At 46.8% G+C, this 19,899-nt stretch overlaps 1 protein-coding gene across 2 annotated transcripts in view; it reads left to right on the forward strand.

The window, feature by feature from the left end:
- Positions 1 to 19,899, forward strand: part of Cacna2d3 (calcium voltage-gated channel auxiliary subunit alpha2delta 3) — an 877,750-nt gene that overhangs the window by 665,824 nt on the left and 192,027 nt on the right. For both annotated transcript variants that reach the window (XM_004652732.3, XM_045136092.1), the window contains one exon: positions 14,294 to 14,377. In XM_004652732.3, coding sequence (XP_004652789.3) covers positions 14,294 to 14,377 — 84 coding nt within the window. The remainder of the gene's footprint in view (positions 1 to 14,293; positions 14,378 to 19,899) is intronic.

A 19,899-nucleotide genomic window follows, 5' to 3' on the forward strand; every position in this document is an offset into this window, starting at 1 on the left:
GAAGAAGGAGAGGAAGAGGAAGAAGAAGAAGAAGAAGAAGAAGAAGAAGGAGGAGAAGGAGAAGGAGAAGGAGAAGGAGAAGGAGAAGGAGAAGGAGAAGGAGAAGGAGAAGGAGAAGGAGAAGGAGAAGGAGAAGGAGAAGGAGAAGGAGAAGAAGGAGAAGGAGAAGAAGAAGAAGGAGAAAAAAAGAAAAAAAAAGAGAAAACCACCACCAACAACCAAAAAACAATTCCTGTCAGGAACCTTAAGGGAGGATGTCTTTTTGGTTCATGTTTTCTAAGGTTTGTTTCAGTTCATGGCTGGCTGTGATCTGGGTGAGGCTTAGCATCATGATGGCAGGATGCAGAGGAACAAAGTCACACAACTCACAATAGCCAGGAAGCAGAGAGCAAGGGAAATGGTCAAGGACAAGAGACAGCCCTGGAACACGCGCCTCCTCTAGCTAGTCTCACCTCCTCAGCTTTCCAAGAGCTGCCAGTATGGTACCACCAACTGGGAACCAAGCTTTCCACACATGGGTCTGAAGAAGCACTTCACTTCCTTGGGCATCTGGCTTAGTGGGTACTGTGGAATTGAACCTGGGTCCTTAGGCTTTACGGGCAAGCACCTTAACTGCTAAACCATCTCTCCATCCTCAATATCTGGATTCTTTTCCAGAGTCTCCAAGTTCCCAGCTGTACTCCTGAAAAAGTGTCTGGAGGCAATGGGGAGTGGAAAAGACATTATCTGACCGGAAGTTTTGCAGCAGGCTCAGTAATACCTCAGCTTGGGCGCCCTTACAGGGAGCCTGCTCCCACTTAGACTTGTGCACCAATACTGGTATATATTTAAAGGAAAGACTCCTCAGAGATTTAACCTCAGTTCTGCTCAATTCTAGGAACCTGGTTGGTGGCCATAGGTGACCTTGCCATTACCTTATTTTCGATGCCATCAAGGTACAGGATGTTTAAGCTCTGGTTGTCAACTTGACAGCAAGGAGGGGCAGGAGAAGGATGAATGGTTAAAGGACCAATTTTTTAGTCTTGTCTGTGAGGGATTTTCTAGATTACATTAGTTGAGGTGGGAGGACTCACCCTAACTTTGGGTAGTACCATCCCATAGGTTAAGTTCCTGGCTTGTATAGAAAGGAGAACTTGGGCTGGAGTGATGATTTAGTGGTTTAGGCACTTGTCTGAGAAGCCTAAGGACCCAGGGTCAATTCCCCAATACCCACGTAAACCATATGCACAAGCTTATACATGCATCTGGAGTTGTTTGCAATGGTTAGAGAACTGGGGTGCCCATTTTCTCTCTCTCTCTCGTTCTACATTGATATATGTATATGTATATGTATATGTATATGTATATGTATATGTATATGTATATGTATATGTATATGCATATATATAAAATTAAAGAGGCAAACTAGCTGATCATTAGGCATTCAGCATTCTCTGTGGGGCTTTCTCTGGCGCCATGCACTATAATTTGGAACACTAAGATAAAGTGAACTCTTCCTTGCATAAACTGGTTTTTGTTTTTGTTTTTGTTTTTTTTTGTTTTTTGGTTTTTTTTTTTGGTCAGGAATTTTGTCCCAGCAACTAGGAAGTAACTGATAAAGGACAGACACTCAGCAACAGTGTCGGTCCCCAAACAGGCAGCTTCCCTAGCATGTGATTCTCCCTGGAGCACAGCCAGTTCTGAGGGTCCAGATCGCAGCCCTGCTAATATCTGCTGAATCATTTGGACATGTTAGTTAACCCTCCCAACCCCACCGTGGCCTCAGTTTCTTTGACTGAGAAATGAGGACAAAAGCAGTGTCCCTGAAGAGCTTATGATGAGGAAGTGATGGGTAAATGTCACAGAATGCCTACAGCAGGCTGGGCACTTTGTGTTATAAAGTGAATATGTACCTCTGTGATATACTGCGGGGTTCATTTTGCTTCCTCATCCATCTCCTGTCCATGGAGAGAGCATACTGTCTACCAGGCACTTTCCTAGATGCTGCAAGCCAAAGATCTTCTTTCTCCAAGAGGTTCGGGACCCAGTGTGGGAAGTGGGCAAGTCAGTGTATCCCACAGGGTGCATGTGCGGCCACTACAGGAAGCTGAGGGGAACCCAGGAAGGACTTGATTGGGCCCTAGCTGGACCCACACTGGACCCGTCAGCACAGGCCTTCCAAAGCAGATGTTCTCAGCTGAATCCATAGGGGTCAGAGGGATGGATGGGCCACTTGTCTTCTAGTGGGGTGAGCGGTGTTAGGAGCAGAATGTGTTGGTGGCATGTGCTAAGGCCAGAAGGTGACAACAGTGAGAACAGTGTCACCAGCCAGCTCTGCCGCTGCAGGGTGCAGAGAAGCAGGAGGCGGTGAACAGGATACTGGAGCCCACGGCAAGCAGGTGCCAAGTAATGGGACTCAGTACCAAATTTTGGGCATCATGAGGAGTCACAAGGAATCCAGGCCAAGCAGAGGCATTCTCTGACTTTGGTTGTAGAAGAGCACTCTCTCTGGACTCAGAGAATGGGTTGGAGGGGTAGAGTGGAGGTGGGAAGATTGCTTCAGGACCACTTTTCCACACGCAGGGGAGCAGCTCTGTGGTGATCAACACTTATCTGGTGACAGGCCTGACAGGCTCACCTTCAAGTTGCTCAGAAGATAGAAGCAGCCTGTGGAACTGGCATCACTGGCACTTCTCAATTATATTCTTCTGCCCCAGCTCCTACCCACATTTCCATGGTCACAGGCAATGCGACACTCTGAGAACTCATCCAACCTTGCAGGAGACCTTTGATTGTCCTATGACTCATGAAGCCCATTAGAAGCACCTTGGGCTTATTTAGACCACCATATGTTGAGGAACATTTTCTCGAGAAATATAACTGTAATGGTAAAACACATATATGCACATGTGCGCATACACACACACACACACATACAGAGAGAGAGAGAGAGAGAGAGAGAGAGAGAGAGAGAGAGAGAGAGAGAAGGGGAGAGAGAGAGAAACATTTTGTTGGGTCACCAAGCTAGCAGATTGGATGAAACTAATAATGGATGAGACCTTCCTCAGTTTAGGGGCCAGGACATGGACAAGGCAGGATCAGGTAGCCACTTGTACATTGACCACCCACATATGGAAAGAGAGAGACTTTAGATGGAAATTGTGTCCAGCTTCCAACTGTTTATGGAAGAGGTGTCCATAAAGACGTAACCCTTCCTGCTTATTGCTTGCTTTTCCTTCCCAAGCATCTTCACCAGTTTGAGCAGGAAATACATTGGAAATAAAGCTGTCAATGCCAAGGAGATGGTTCAGCAGGTAAGAGTGATTTCTGCGCAAGCATGAGGACCCGAGTTCAATCCTGGCACCCGTGTGCAGGGCCGGGCATAGCTTCACATGCCTATAACCGCAGCACTAAGGTGAGGGGTCACTAGGGCCACAGGAGGGTCACTAGGGCTTTCTAGTCAGCCAGTCTAACTGAAAAGAGGTGTAAGCTAGCATCCTCCTCTGATCTGTCCACTGGTGTGCATGGCATGCACACATCTGCACACACACACACACACACACACACACTCATGCACTGTGCACACATGCAAAAGTAAAGCTGGCATCTCCCTAGGTACAGTCCCTCACGTGCACATTCACACAGGCACATGCTTATGTAGGCACATTTGGGGAAGGTGGGACTTTCCGCTGTTCGCTGTTACTACACAGCAGTAGTCAGCTGGTGACAGTCGGCTTGGAAGGAAGGATTTCTTCCCCTCCCTCTTTTCAGCATCCCTCTATCTCTCCACCTACAGATTCATCACAAACTTGGTACCATTTGTTTATTTAGCAAACAACCCTGGATGTTGAGAGTCCTCTGGCTTCTGGCTTCAATTCCCCCAAGAAGAGATGGTAAGAGTTGAGTCCAATTCCCAGTGACAGGCTAGGAGAAAGCATCAGGAATTAAAGCACTGAGAACTGGTTATAGGACAAATAAAACCCCAAAAGTTGGGCTGAGAGAGGGCTAAGCAGTTAAAGCGCTTGCCTGCAAAGCCTAACGATCTGAGTCTGATTCCCCAGGACCCACGTACAGCCAGATATACAGTGGCTCATGCATCTGGAGTTTGTTTGCAGCAACTAGAAGCCCTGGCATTCTCATTCTCTCTCTCTGTCTCTCTCCCTTTGTCTCTCTTCTCTCCTCTGCTCTGTCTCTTTGTGCTTACAAATTAGTTAATTAATTAAAAAAAATAAAACCTCTCTCCAGCCACTGGCTGGCTACCATCCCATTCGAGGGTCAGCACTCAGCCACACCGCTGACTTCTACTGTCTTTGGCGTTCACTTGAATGAATGAGGAAGGAAATTCATTTTCTTGGCCATTGCAACCCTAGAATCAGTTGGCTGCGCCTGATTATGCCTGCTTTAAAATGATCCGATGGCCCCACATACCCTGGGGTCTTCTGATACAGTTAACTTTGCAGTGGAATACTGCCAAATAAAATTCTGTAAAGTAGGGGGAAAAAGTCACTTGCCTGATATGACAGATAAACTTCCAAATTACAGGGGCTCTCTTTTGCCCTAGATATTATCTCCTAATGATATGGTGGTGTCTGAAAACTTGTATGAAATCAGCTTTGGAATTAAGCATATTTCCACGCTCAGGCACTCAGCGCAAGACCATTTGCAACTTTGAAAACTTCATTCTCAAGGCTTTCTTAGATCTAACTCTAGACAGGGTTTGGTCTCAAAAGTATGCTGACTTGTTGGAACTGATGTCCCCCAGGTGCCCATGTGAATCCTTATTTTGGAAACCGCCCCCGTCCCCACCTCCTTGGGTGTCTTTCTTCTCTCTGAGCTGCATGTATCCTGAGGACTACCTTTCACTTGGGCCAAAGGCCTGGCAGTGCCACTGAACTCCCAGCGTTCACTTCTTACCTGCCTGGCAGTGCCACTCAATCCCCAGCCTTCCCTCGGGCCAGCAGTCCTGGCGTTTCTGCTCTCCCCGCAGCCTTCCGAGTTCCTGTTGCTGCTCTTCTGCTATCCCCAAAGCTCCTTCCTGTCCTCTCACTCACCACGGTTTTCATTTCTATGTCTTGCTTGCTATGACAAAACAAAATTGTGTCTTGAGAATTGGATTTCGCCCCAGCCGTAGTATATTAAGCCACATTTGACTTACAAAAAAGACAGCAGTTGGGCTAGCCCACCACCTCCTCCCACACAGGGGACTTATGATTACTGAGGACACTGATTAAGATAAAGGTCATTTGGGATTTCAAAGCAGCCTCTTAATTGTTGTTTTGTTTTGTTTCGTTTTTTTTTTCTTTTTAAATACCCAAGCTGTTTTAGTTTTATAGCCATCAAAGGGTTTTGTAATCATGCTATAAGAGTGCATGTAGAACTTTTCATCTACGCGGCACTTAAAAACATTAATTAACAAGAGCAGGGCACCTTTGAGAAAAAGGAAATGACTGTTTGTCTGAACATGCCCCCACTTTCCCACTGCTGCTGGGCACACCCTCAAAGCCCTGCCTCCCTGGGCTGCCTCTGGGGTTCTCATCTTCCTGTGACACATAGGATCTCATCTCCCTCCAACCCAGACTGATGGGTATTTCTGTTTAACTGTGGCGTCTCAGGTGCCTTGTCTAGAGGAGGGTGTGGAGTCATAGAACCCAGGTGACAGTATGGTTTAGGGAGAGATCACAGCTCAGATGACATCCTAGGGTCCTATACGCATCGCCTGAGGCCCTGAAAGGAATCCTGGTGACGTTAAGTAAGAATTTACAGGCATTAGCAGAATCCTTGGCTCCCTGAAGTTATCTACACAGTTGTTCATTAAAAACAAATATTTTGTTTATTTTTATTTGCAAGTAGAGAGGGAGGGATTGGGCACAGCAGGGCCTCCTACCATTGCCAACCAACTCCAGAACCATGTATGACTTTGTGAGTCTTCTGGATTTACATGTAAATGGGGGAATCAAACCCAGGACATCAGGCTTTGCAAGCAAGCATCTTTAACCACTGAATCATCTCTCTAGCCCGGGATGAAGTTTTTAATAGGAAACTGATTGTGGTATCCTTGGCCACCAGGGCCACTTTCAAAAGGTAGTTCAAACATCCTGGATGCTGGAGTTGTCTCCAGTTTGTCCTGTGACCACCCACAGGTCCTTACACTCTGTCCTTGCAGCACAAGCCATCATACTAAAGGCAAAATTATCTAGAGAGGGACTCCTTGCACGGGGTCAGACACAAGGCATAGTTAGTCTACCTCTTAGTTTCACTGCCACATCACCAAAGGACCCTGGATCTAACTGTACATCATTTGTAGTTGGGAAAATCCAGCATAGTTCATGACCCAAGATGCATTCACTGTCCATGGAGAATGGTAGGAAGCGAGGGGACACTGGCCGGCAGCAGTCACTGTCCATGGAGAATGGTAGGAAGCGAGGGGTCACTGGCCGGCAGCAGTCACTGTCCGTGGAGAATGGTAGGAAGCGAGGGGACACTGGCCGGCAGCAGTCTCTGTCCATGGAGAAGGGTAGGAAGCGAGGGGACACTGGCCGGCAGCAGTCACTGTCCGTGGAGAATGGTAGGAAGTGAGGGGTCACTGGCCGGCGGCAGTCACTGTCCATGGAGAATGGTAGGAAGCGAGGGGACACTGGCCGGCAGCAGTCACTGTCCGTGGAGAATGGTAGGAAGTGAGGGGACACTGGCCGGCAGCAGTCACTGTCCATGGAGAATGGTAGGAAGTGAGGGGTCATTGGCCGGCAGCAGTCACTGTCCATGGAGAATGGTAGGAAGTGAGGGGACACTGGCCGGCAGCAGTCTCTGTCCATGGAGAATGGTAGGAAGTGAGGGGACACTGGCCGGCAGCAGTCACTGTCCATGGAGAATGGTAGGAAGCGAGGGGACACTGGCCGGCAGCAGTCACTGTCCATGGAGAATGGTAGGAAGCGAGGGGACACTGGCCGGCGGCAGTCACTGTCCATGGAGAATGGTAGGAAGCGAGGGGACACTGGCCGGCAGCAGTCACTGTCCGTGGAGAATGGTAGGAAGCGAGGGGACACTGGCCGGCAGCAGTCACTGTCCGTGGAGAATGGTAGGAAGTGAGGGGACACTGGCCGGCAGCAGTCACTGTCCATGGAGAATGGTAGGAAGCGAGGGGACACTGGCCAGCAGTCCTTTGGCCAGAGCAGGATGGTTGGCACGTCTTCTGGTGTCTTGTTTGGGATGGCCATGATCTTTCGGAACAGAGCAGTGGTGACTCAAAGTGCTTTGGGGAGAACATGTCGGGGTCTGTGCTTACCCCTGTGTTGTGAGGGCAATCGTTTCAATTTCTGCAGCTTGTCAGTGAACCGATTTTCTAAGGAGCACTTACTAAGTGGGTAATTAGGAAAAAATGGAAGAAAAAATTTAAAAAGTATTCAACCCATCTCATTGGCGAGTTTGTGCTGCTGACCCCCATGTAGTGGGGCAGCCTCACCTCTGAATCTGTACTCACCTTGATTTCCCATGGCCAAGATAGTACCCACTGTAGGATTCTCAGAAAGAGCCATCACTTTTCCACAGGCCTGCTTGGCCTCCACCTTGGCCTCAAGAAGAACAGCTTTGTAATACAGCTGTAAAATAAGGAGCCTCTTAAAATAATGATGTTGGGGCTTAGTGGTTAAGGTGTTTGCCTGCCAAGCCTAAGGACCCAGATTCAAGCTCCCGGTACCCACATAAGCCAGATGCACAAGGTGGCACATACATCTAGAGTTCATTTGCAGTGGCTAAAGTCCCTGGCACACCCATTATATCTCTCTCCCTCTCTCTCTCTTTTCCTATATAAATAAATAAAAATTTAAAAATATTGAATAGTGATCTTATGAACCACCACTCCATTCTGTGAACACACTCACTGGCACTGAGCTGTGTGCGAAAGGTGCCGCCAGACCCTGCAAGCCCTTGTGCCAGTGCTCATTAGAAATGGCTAGCGGTGGCGGCGGGGGAGGGAGATGCTCCGCTGTTAAGGCACTTGCCTGCAAAGCCTAACAACATGTGTTCAATTTCCCAGTACCCACGTAAGCCATAAGCACAAAGCGCACATGCTTCTGGAGTTCATTTGCAGTGGCTAGAGGCACTAGTGAACCCATAACTGTCTCCCTCTCTCTCTGTCTCAATCTCTCTGTATCTCTCTACTCACAAATGAATAAGTAAAATATTTTTTAAAAAGAACCCCACAGCTTTTCAGGCTGCGTTTGTTGGGACCAACAACCTGGGCTATATGTCCAGCCACATTTCCACCTATTTGCTTCTTACTGTGGCCCTAGTATTAGAGCAAGGCTACCTACATCTCACTAAGGACGGAAGCAGGGCCACGCATGTGCATCCGGGTCTGGGTATAGTGCCCAAGCTTTTAGCCACCCGCCCGTGGTCTTCTCGTGACCTAGTCTTAGTCACTTGTAGTAGATGATGAGGAAGAACTTGAGGTTAGGTTCTGATCCTTCTCCTGAAGGTTTTTCTAGGCAGTAGTAAAACTTGCCGTGTCTCCCACATGGTCTGAAAAGCACTAAAAACCCAGTGTACATGAACAGGGCTGGATGGGCGGGTGAGTGGGAGATGAAGAGCCCAGTGTACGTGAACGGGGCTGGATGGACGGGTGAGTGGGAGATGAAGATTCCAGTGTACGTGAACGGGGCTGGATGGACGGGTGAGTGGGAGATGAAGATTCCAGTGTACGTGAACGGGGCTGGATGGACGGGTGAGTGGGAGATGAAGAGCCCGGTGTACATGAACGGGGCTGGATGGATGGGTGAGTGGGAGATGAAGATTCCAGTGTACGTGAACGGGGCTGGATGGACGGGTGAGTGGGAGATGAAGAGCCCAGTGTACGTGAACAGGGCTGGATGGACGGGTGAGTGGGAGATGAAGAGCCCAGTGTACGTGAACAGGGCTGGATGGACGGGTGAGTGGGAGATGAAGAGCCCAGTGTACGTGAACGGGGCTGGATGGACGGGTGAGTGGGAGATGAAGAGCCCAGTCTCCCTGAGGCCTCATCTCCTGTAACTATAGGAGACAAGGATGCTCATTTCTTTCTGACATCGTTTCTTTAGCCTTAGGAGACCAGCACGTCAACAGTGGTGATGGGAGCCTTTGCCAGGCTGTCTAGGGAATGGAACATCTCCCCAGTCCATAGTGGCTCTGGGTCTTGGGCCCATTCTCCTCCAGATGGCCTTGTCCTCAGAAAAGCACTTCCTCTCCAGCCACAACTCCTTCCTTCCTGTTGGCAGCCTAGAGCACCATGCACGCTTGACCCACTAACAGCCCCTATCACTGCGCTCCCTTGCAGATGATCCCCTCATGCTGTCCCCAGGTGTTGTTTGCTGTGAGCCAGGATAGGAAGGTGGTAGGAGTTTTCATTTTTGCAACTTGTCAGTTTACAAGTTGACCCATCGTAGTGTTCCTCAGTCAGGCTGCAGGTGGCACAGACGGGCGCTCATATCCAGACTGTTATTATATACTGTTGAAAATGATCTGGCACATCAAACAACCCCTTGGGTAGTTCTGGCTTGCTCCAAGTGTGGGTGCCTTTTTGTTCCATCCTCCTAGGCTATAGGCATGTGTGTATGTATTGTATATTATATGTACATATATATTAACACATATACACATCTATACTTGTGTGTGTATGTGTGTGTATATATTTATGTGTGTGTTCACCACATCTGGCCTTTATTTGAAATTCCACCTCAAAGTATTTCATAGCACACAATATCTTTCCTTATTAAATTCTGCTGTACATATTTTTTTCATAAAACAGGCACCAGAAGTTACAAACCTACCTGTGGCTCTCAAAGGCTGTTTATAAACCTTTGGAAACCGTTTGCAATTCGTTAATCACATTTTCAAAGGAAGTTACAGATTATAGATACACTAACAATTGCCATACACAATACCCTGGCCCTGTAATGAGCTCCTTACGTACATAGCAAGGGAGTTGAGAAGCCAGGGAACCTGGGATTTGCCCTACACTGAGGCTATGTGGGAGAGTCCTACAGTTAGATATTCAGGGCCTTAAAAGGAGACAAACTGATCACATGCAGTGGCTCAGTAGTGTATCTTGATGAACAGTGAAGAGTTTTGTAAATCACTTGTACCCAAATAATCATGAAAGTGTCAATGTTTATAAAGACTTCACACAAAATGTACTTTAAAAAATAGTTCATTTAAAAAGAAAATAAGAATTCCTCAAATATACACTAGTTAGAACTCTGTTGACTACCTGATGTTTGGAAGATTTATTTTTATGATTTATTTATTTATTTTTAGAGAGGGGAGAATGGGCATATCAGGGCCTCAGCTACCACAAACAAACTCCAGACACATGTGCCACCATGTGCATCTGACTTATGTGGGTCCTGTGAAATTGAACTTGGGTCCTTTGGCTTTGGAGGCAAGCACCCTAACCACTAAGTCATCCTTCCAGCCCAAATAAAGTATTTTAATAAAAGAACTACAAATGGACCCCCAGGCCCACTCAGCATTCAAATGGGCCCTAGGGATTGAACTCTTGTTTGTCTGCTTGTTCAGCAAACTATCTTCCCAGCCCCTGTTCAACGTTCTTATTGAAGAGACACTCCAGATTGGGGGCCTGGGACACTAGGTAGTTTTCTATAGTAATCTCTGCAGTAGTCCATCAAACTTTCCTTTTCTCACCTATGGTTATCAACCTTCTGCTCTACTGCTGCTTGTGTCCCTCAGAAGTCCACCCGTTAAGCCCCAGGTGAAAGTGTTTGAGGCCCGTTGTACATACCTAGCTAAGTAGACTTGGTAGAGAAGACTTCATCAAAGGAAGCTTCAGAGGGAATATCCCCTCGCCTGGTGTCTTCTGTGAAATTGACTTGCATAGGTTGTGCTGGCTCCCAGCATGATAAGAGCTCTTACTCCTTAGTTTCTCCGGGGTTCTTTTTATCCTTTTTTGTTTGCTTTAATAGTTTTATTTGTTTGCAAGCAGAAACCGAGTGAGTGTAGGCACACAAGGGCCTCCTGCCCCTGCCAATGGACTCCAGATACATGTGCCACTTCGTGCATCTGGGTACTGGAGAATCGAACCCAGACTGTCAGGCTTTATAAGCAAGTGCCTTTAATCATTAAGCCATCTCTCTAGCCTGGCTGTTTGTTTTTGAGACAGAGTCTTGTTCTATAGCCCAGGCTTGCCTAAAATCTATGACAGTCCTCTCCTTACCCTGGTCCTTAGTGTCAGGATCACAGTGAACCATCATGCGCACCCAACTTTCTTCATGTCCAGAACAGCCTTTTGATAGAATAGCCTGCATTTCTTGAGTAGTAAAACAAACACCAAATGAGTGAAGACATTCCAGAATGTTCAGAGGTCAAGGATTCTCAACAGACTTTCCTTTTGCTTGTTGTCACCTCATCGGAGCTCAGTGCCTTAGCACTGAGTCTGAATTTCTCTGTCAAGAGTGTGTCAAGTCCCAGTTTTAATAGACAGCCCAGAAAGAGACAAGCAGTTGTGATGTTGACACCATCACTTCCAGCAGACATGGACTGCCTGTGGGCCCAGCACTATGAGCCACAGAATTTCTGCATGTTCCCCTTCCTGTCCTGCAAATGGGGTTTTAGCAAACGCTATGCAAAGAGCTTGGGCTTCCTGGCAAGAGCAGTCATGCTTGCCATGGGGTAGGAGTGGATGCAGTTCCTCAGACTGTGTCTCCATGTTACAGCTAATGCGGACTCCTCCTCTCAACCTGCCTCTGCTGTACCTTCCTTCTACTGTGCCTAAATGCAGCTGAGTATCACAGCTGGGAGCAGCTAGGATCCTTGCTTAGGGGTCATGGGCATGGTGTTTTGAGACAGTGACACAGTCACTGTACTATTTTTCTTTTCACAAAAAGATATAAGCCAGCCATGGTAGCACATGACTTTAATACTTGCACTCTGGAATCTGAGGTAGAAGGATTGCTGTGAGTTTGAGGCCAGCATGGGACTACAGAGTGAGTTCCAGGGCAGCCTGGGCTAGAGTGAGACCCTACCTCAAATAATAAAAACAAACAAAAGTCCATATAAACACTTACTCTTAGGTTTAAATTTAATAGGAGTTGAAATAACATGAAGCTTAGACAGGGCAGGAAAGATGTCCTCTTTCATACTGGCTATGGGATCAGATTGAATCTGATGTTCAGTTCATTACTTAGCTTGCTATAGCTCTTTTCTTGATGGGCAATTATGAAAACAAAATCAAGGGTGGTAAGCAATGAGTACATCTGTGGGAAAAGGGGAGTGATGCTTGACTTATGTTACAACCTAACACTTTAACATTTTCTAATAGATTATGTAGTGAATGAATGAATGAAAGAAGGAAGGAGGATTTTTGAAGTGACCAAAGCCCTCACACCACCCAAACAAGCAAAATGAACAAGTTTAGACCCACTGCTCAAGAATTTGTGAAAATCTTGCCTTTGGAGTTCAATTTCTGAGTAACATGTGTTTCTCAGGAATGGTTCTTCCTGAAATGGGAGTTGTGAGACACTGAGGTCCAAATGGCTTTCCTAAGGAGACGGTCCCCCTCCCGCTCCTGCCCATGGCCCAGGCCTGCACGTTTCACTTCCTTGCTGTTCTTCCTGCTCACACATGAACCTCCCAGAGTGAGATCCAGTCTCATCTGCTATGGTTCACAGCAGCTTCTGAGGGAGCCACTGCCCTCCTTCATCTGGAGTGGATTTGCTGTCACGAAAGTGACTTCGTTGGAAACCTCAGAGAACAGAGTGGAAGCTCAGTGGCCAGGCTGGCATCTTGGGTGGTGAGGACTCTCTAGAGGTGCCTTTCCGAAATGCAGTTGACAGGAAGAAAGTGAATCCAGAGAAGACACTTCGCCTTGTTTGCTTCTACCGTGATATGAGATCGCCCCTTCCGGCTCCTCCCTGCATTGCACTAGGGACCACTTTCTACTTGCGTGGTCCCACACATAGGTAGTGGCTGATTCTTTGTGCCTGTGGGAACCAGTCCCTGTCCACAATGGCAACTTGTGGTCTTGGGTCTTAAAATGCTTACTATGGCCCCACATCTCACTTCAAGTCTTACCATACAACCAAACACTGATAGAGAGACAAAAGCAAATATGGGATGCATCCATATATGTGTGCATCTACGTATACATACGTGTATTTTTCCATTATGCTATTAATTCAAGCTTTTAAAGTTATAAAAGGCTTACTTATCTTCAGCCTGCAGTAGAGGGCAGGCTTTCCCACCATATAAACACCCCAACAACCATCAGCAAAGGCTTGGAGACACACAAGCATCCAGACACAAGAATGTCCGGTCCATAAAATGCTACACTTGCTTGGTGACTAACACCAGTCATGTAGGAGGGAAAAGTGAAACCACTTCCCTGGTTATTAACGCACTCAATGCACTCACCAGCTTTTCCAGAGAAATGCCCTCTGGCTGTTCAGTCTGGTAGAGATTCCCGTGACTCACATCTCACTCCAGGTGAAGGGGCTGTTTAGCTCAGAGTGACAACAAACAAAAGGGTGTGTGTGTGTGTGTGTGTGTGTGTGTGTGTGTGTATGTGTGTCTGTGTGTGGTGTGTGTGCGTGTGTGTGCGTGTGTGTCTGTGTCTGTGTGTGGTGTCCTCGAGTGCCCAAGCCCAATAGTGAAGGCAAAATCTTTGTTTCTCATCCAATGAGTACTGACTAGTTTTGAAACAGGGTGATTATGAAGTGTATGGGGGAATAGGACAAGAATTTGTCAAATTATATGAGGGGCTGTTTCCTTTGTCACTTATCAGCTTTGGGTCTCCAACATTCTGCCTTTATTCCATTCAAGGATGGGGAAAACACTCCTTCTCAGTTGATATTCTATCACAAGGTATACACTAAGTACATTCATATCAAACAAAGAGCTGGGTTTTATGACCCCTGCTTGGAGGAAGGGTTTAAAGGCATCTGGTCTTGGTGTGCCTGTCTTTAAAACTATAGGATTGGGGCTGGAGAAATGGCTGAGTAGTTAAGGCACTAGCCTGCAAAGCCTAAGGGTTCAGGTTCAATTCCCTAGAACCCATGTAAAGCCAAATGCACATGGTGGCTCATGCATTTGGAGTTCATTTGCAGTGGCTTGGGGGCTCTGGTGTGCCCATTCTATGTCTCTATGTGCCTTGCTCTCTCAAATAAATAAAATAAAATATTTTAAAACTATAGGATCATGTAAGCCTTTCCAGTGATGATAACTGTTCATTAACAGTCCCCGTCCATGAACCAACATAAAGCCTGTCCTGTCCTGGCTGACTAATGATGTCATGGCTGTTTCTCTTCTATTCTCTTCTTCCCTGTGCTAGTATGAAGAAGGAAAAAAGCGAAGGAAGCCCAACTACAGCAGCGTTGACCTCTCAGAAGTGGAGTGGGAAGACCGAGATGACGTGGTGAGTGACTGTCAAGCCTTGTGTGGAGAGAGCTGGTCCCAAGGCCACCAGAGGGGTCCCTAGACACCACCACAGCACATTGTGAAGACAATGGACTCTCTTACCACAGTCAGAGTTTTATAGCTCTCTGGTGGGTCAGAGCAGTTGCAGACAGACCATTTACCTCACCTGCTTGAGCAGTCTGTTAAAAAACATTGCAGGGGAAACTCTGGTCCCTTCTGCAGCTGATTAATCCAGCGTTCTTAGAGTTCAGCTGACAGGACCTGTCGTCTTCAGAGAATCTGGCTGGGAAACCGGAGGTCCTCTCTATGCAAGGTGAGGGCACCTGCTGACCAAGCAGTCATGGTCCTGAGCAGCCAAAAATTCACCTGCCAGGACCCTCACGGGTGCAGCCTTTGTTTCTGAAGAGCATTAGAGGTGTTTGAAGGCCTGTTTTCTTCCTCTGTGGTCACCCTCTTTCATTTCCTGTGCCGCCAGCCTTCCTCTGCCCTGAGGCGGGAGCACACCATACTTCTTCACGCAGGTTCAGCCTTCACACTGTGTCAGAAGTGCTCCTACTGCCCCTGACCTGCGCCTGTCAAGTCCTCCTGTGACTTCCTTAATAAATCAGATTTGTTAGACATGGCGCCTCTGGGTAAACCCAGGTGGACTTGCTTTAATTAAATGGTAACTTTCCAGGTGTTCTCACCGACCCTTCCTCTTTTTATATTTTCATATGGTGTGCCCAGCGCCCTGTTTCTCTGCCTTCCCAGACTTGTCTTGGGTCCTTTTGTGAGTGTTATCATGGAGTGTTTCCACATCTCTTTCTGTCTTGTAGGATGCTATTTGAAGTCTCAGGCTGGATTCTTGTGACTTCTAGAACTGGGGCCAGAATCAATAGCTCCTTCCTTATTACAGCATGTCTTCTGCTCCCTGAAATATCTCAGATCACATAAACTGCAGATTTTCCCCTTTGCTTGTTAAAATGCAGGAGTCATACCTGTTTCAGAAATTTAACCAGTCTCTTTCTTCATTTTCACAAGGTCCGATTAAACTCAGGCTCAGACAATGTAATTTGTCAATTGATAAAAGCTACTTCTTTATCCATTCTTTTTCCCCTACATGTCACTGTGCAGACATCATGTGTGGGTTCAAAAACCCTGTAGCGTTTATGATCTACAGTTCCCTAAATGTTGTGACAGGGTCGAGCAGCTGCTTGGGATGCACAGCCCTGGTCACAGCCTATCTCAGACCAGTGTGAAGAGCGCATTACTGGGCCTTAGTGCGCACCTGTGCTCTGGATGCTTGACCATGACCATGCTGCTCCACACACTGGTTATGGTTCTGGAGGGAGGGGAGTCTTCCTAGGCAAATGAGATGAGAGTATTAATCCCCACTTCATAGTTGCTCAGAGGGTTCAATGTGCTGATATATTGAAAGAGTGTGGACATATGAGCATTGTAGAGGAAGTAGCCATTGCCAGTACTGTTGTCATCATTGTTGTTAACCTTCTCATGTAAAAACGTCTTTCTCTCCTATCTCTGTATTTTCTATTGCCTGATTTTTCTTTCTTTTTTTTTCTTTTTTTTTTTCGCTTTTTGAAGGTAGGGTCTCACTCTGTTCCAGGCTGACCTGGAGCTAACTACGTAATCTCAGGGTGGCCTCGAACTCATGGTGATCCTCCTACCTCTGCCTCCCGAGTGCTGGGATTAAAGGCATGCGCCACCACGCCCGGCAGTTTTTTTTGTTTTGTTTTGTTTTCTTTTTTGAGGTAGGGTCTTACTCTAGCCCAGGCAGGCCTGGAATTTACTATAGCATCTCAGGGTGACCTCAAACTCACAGCATTCCTACGACCTCTGCTTCCTAAGTGCTGAAATTAAAAGTGTGTACCACCATACCTGGCTTTTTGGAAATGTTTTTTGTTTGTTATTGCAAGGCAGTGTCTCAGTGTAGCCCAGGCTGACCTGGAATTCACTATGTAGTCCCAGGATGGCTTTGAACTCATACCTCGGCCTCCCAAGCACTGGGATTAAAGGTGCGCGCTACCCCGCCCCATGGAAATGCTTTCTGAGGTGCTCTCCATGCTCCTTTCTCTCTGGAGCTGAGCACCAGCCTGTCGCCCTCTTGCTCACGTTCTCCACCCTCGTCTGACTGACTGGCTTCCGGTTGTCGACCGCAGGGCTCTCACCTATCAAGGCAGTCCAGTCCTCTCATTTTATACAACTTGGTTTCTAGCTGTTTTGGTGTTTGAGTCTCCTGTGTTGCCACAAGTGCCCGGAACATTAGAAAGTGCAAATCCCTTCACACGGATATTTCTGCCTTGGTAAAACCCAGCCTCTATTTCTCTCCTGCGGATCTGCACCACAGTGATTAGGGAAATTCTGCAAATTTATATGAAATCTCCTTGTGAAGTCTGGCCAGAGGTCTGTGTATCTGTCTATGTGCTGTTATGGAGACTCGCAGAAAGCAGGGTTTGGTTCAGGTGGTGGGAAGAGCCATTCAGGTTGAGCTTACTGAGGAAGAAACAGAAGTGTCTGCCCAGGGTGCAGAGAACTTGGAACATTCTACTTAGCCTAGCACACACGGCTCTTAACTAACTTAATGACCACATTTATAGTATAGACCCTGCATACTTCCAAAGATGATGTCAGATTACATATACAGTTAAAATCCTTACAAAATAGACTAGCTAAAATTAAAAATGATTTTTTTTAAAAAAGAGAAAAATAGACCATATAGAGCAGTATGAGAGTGACTTCTGTTCTAGTCTATGGTATTGTTAAGTAGGACAGATCTTTCTGGAATCCATGTGTCAGCGGGAGACCTTGCAAGATGCATGGTCCAGTTTGAGTCACCAGTAAGGATCACCTCTGGTAAAGAAAAAATAAATCTTTAAAAACAGTGTTTATTTTTTGGTTACAAATTCTCGGAGGTGGCAGAAGGCATTAAGGATAATTTTTCATTTTGTTCCAATTATGTTTTAGTCATTCATTGCCAAAACTTTCCACAGTAAGCATGATTATATCTATAAATAGAAGAAAGCTCATAGAGGCAACAATAGCTACCATATATGGCATCCCCCTTATGTGCCAGTAGTATTCTTTTTATATTTTATTTATTTATTTGAGAGCGAAAGACAGATAAAGAGAGAAAGGGTGCTTCAGGGCCTCCAGACATTGCAAATGAATTCCTGCACATGTGCCACCTCGTGCATCTGGCTTACATAGGTACTGGAGAATCAAACCTGGGTGCTTAGGCTTTGCAGGCAAGTGCCTTAACAAGCCATCTCTGCAGCCCATGCTGGTAGTGTTCTGAGGGCTGGGCATGAATGCATTCTTCCGTATCTCGTAGCAATCTGGTGAAGAAGGCATGTGATCTCATTTTATAGGGAAGGAAATGGAGCTAGAGATCTGCATGTCTGAGGGCCCATGACGTGTTTTACACTTCAGGCAGTCTGTCCCCCAGAGCCAAGCCCTTGACACTTTGCTGTGACAGAGGAAAGGTCCCAGGCTCCTTGAAGACTCTGTTTCAATACCTCACAGCATGCGGTTCACCCTTCCTGGGGGAACACAGAGAAGTGGCAAGTGACGGTCATAGTAGCTACAAAATAAAAGTGTAGATGGTGGTGGAAATACTGTCCCATCGCCTCTACCTTGAACTGAACTGGAATCCCTTCTGTGGCTCTGTAAGTATTGTTTGTTTTCCCCCACCGCCTCAGTCCATCCTACTTCTGACCATGATGACCCCAAGCGGAATGTCTCCAGAGCCCTTCTTCCAGATGCCCGCAAGTGTCTCGTCCTGAGATGTCTTTCTGAGACACAGTTTGTTCTTCACCTTGCCTCATTTATCTGCAGTTCATACTCAAGTCCTGGGCCCCTGCATCTAGCATAGCCCACCCATAGGGGAGCTCAGCATGGTGCCCTAGGGCGAAGCGTTTGTGGTTGTAGCACTCCGTGCTGCTCTGTCTTCATGTACTGCTTGAATGCTTGCCTGGGAGGCCAGAGCTGGTCATTCACCCCATTCTGTTTCATTTTCATCCACAGGCTTATTCGGACTCTTAGAAGAGCAGGCAGCCTGTGCCCAGGGTAGGTGAGGCACATGTTCTAACACAGCAAGCTAGTATTCTGCAGTGACACACAACCCAAGGCGGTTACTACTTCTCTGGGGGAAGCTCCCTAATGGACCGGCCTAGGAGGGAAGAGAAAGCAAGCCCACAGTGGAGCTAGTGCCCAGCCTTCACTGGAGCCTGGTACTAGAAAAAGTAGACACTTAGGGTTGGAGAGATGGCTAAGGGCTTAAGGCACTTGCCTACAAAGCTTAAAAACCTGAGTTCAATTCCACAATACCCACGTAAAGCCAGATACAAAGTGGCACATGCATCTGGAGTCCATTTACAGTGGAGGCTGGAAGCTCTCCTATTATCTTTCTCTTTTCCCTGCTTACACACACACACACACACACACATATATATATATATATGGAGAGAGAGAGAAAGAGACTCTGATGAGTCATTCAGGCTGCTGACCCCCAAGAACTTTCACAAAGTAACACAAGCTAGCTAATGTAGGGTCAGCCCCAGAGATGAGAGAGCCTAATCAGCTCCTAAACTGTTGTGTCTTCCTGAGGAGGTTTACCTTTGATGCTGCTGACCACACTGTGGTGAGAACTGCTTTCATGTCCATCACATTTACACATAGCTGGCACCTGAGAGAGGGAAATGGAGGTACCACCCTCATTTGCCTTTCTTTGAGTATGTGTTGGGTTGGACATCTGTGCGCATACTTTTTAATGACAGTAGGATCTGCTAACACATGGGCACACCAAAAACATTGCTTGGCAGTTTTCCTCTGCTGAGGCATTTCCATTTCTCTAGTCATTCACTGATGTGAATTCAGGCAGTGGCAAGTTCAAAGGAGATTCAGAGCAGTCGTTGATCACATCTTTCCTGCACTTGATGGAAATGATGCTTTGTTATCCCTCATCTCTCTTGCCTGGGCTTTGAACCTCTCTGCCATCTTGGAACATATTGGTGCCACTGACTAGTTCTAAGGAAGGGACCCTCTCACCCTTAGTCCATTAAAATAGAAAACTCTAGAAGGCTCTAGCCTTGTAATACCACACTCTTGTGGTCAGTGTAGTGAGAAATCATAGAATCTCATCCCCACCTCTGGCTACAAGGATAGAAAAATTGTCTTCCAGTACTTAGATCCCAGTATCTGGTGTTATGGAAGGGCCTGCTGGGATGTTAAAACCACAGACTAGTGCAGAGCCAATGTTTAAAACTTTGTCTTTATATAGTGATAAAATATTTAATTTTGTTTATGTATTAGCTGTCCTGTTCTGGGCAGCAGAGGTTGTTTGGGCTTAGGAGTCAGAGTTGATATTGCTTGAGCTTGTTTCTCAGCCACAGCCCTTGTCTCTCCACCTGTCAAACCTGTCAAAAGACAGTTTTGAGACTTTTGCTCTGGGCCCTGAACCCCTAGCAAGGCTCAGGCTATTGACAAGGAGACCCTCCCAACATCAGATGACCACAGTTTTTTTTT

Source organism: Jaculus jaculus, chromosome 16 (assembly GCF_020740685.1).
Source record: "Jaculus jaculus isolate mJacJac1 chromosome 16, mJacJac1.mat.Y.cur, whole genome shotgun sequence".
Classification (NCBI taxonomy): domain Eukaryota; kingdom Metazoa; phylum Chordata; class Mammalia; order Rodentia; family Dipodidae; genus Jaculus; species Jaculus jaculus.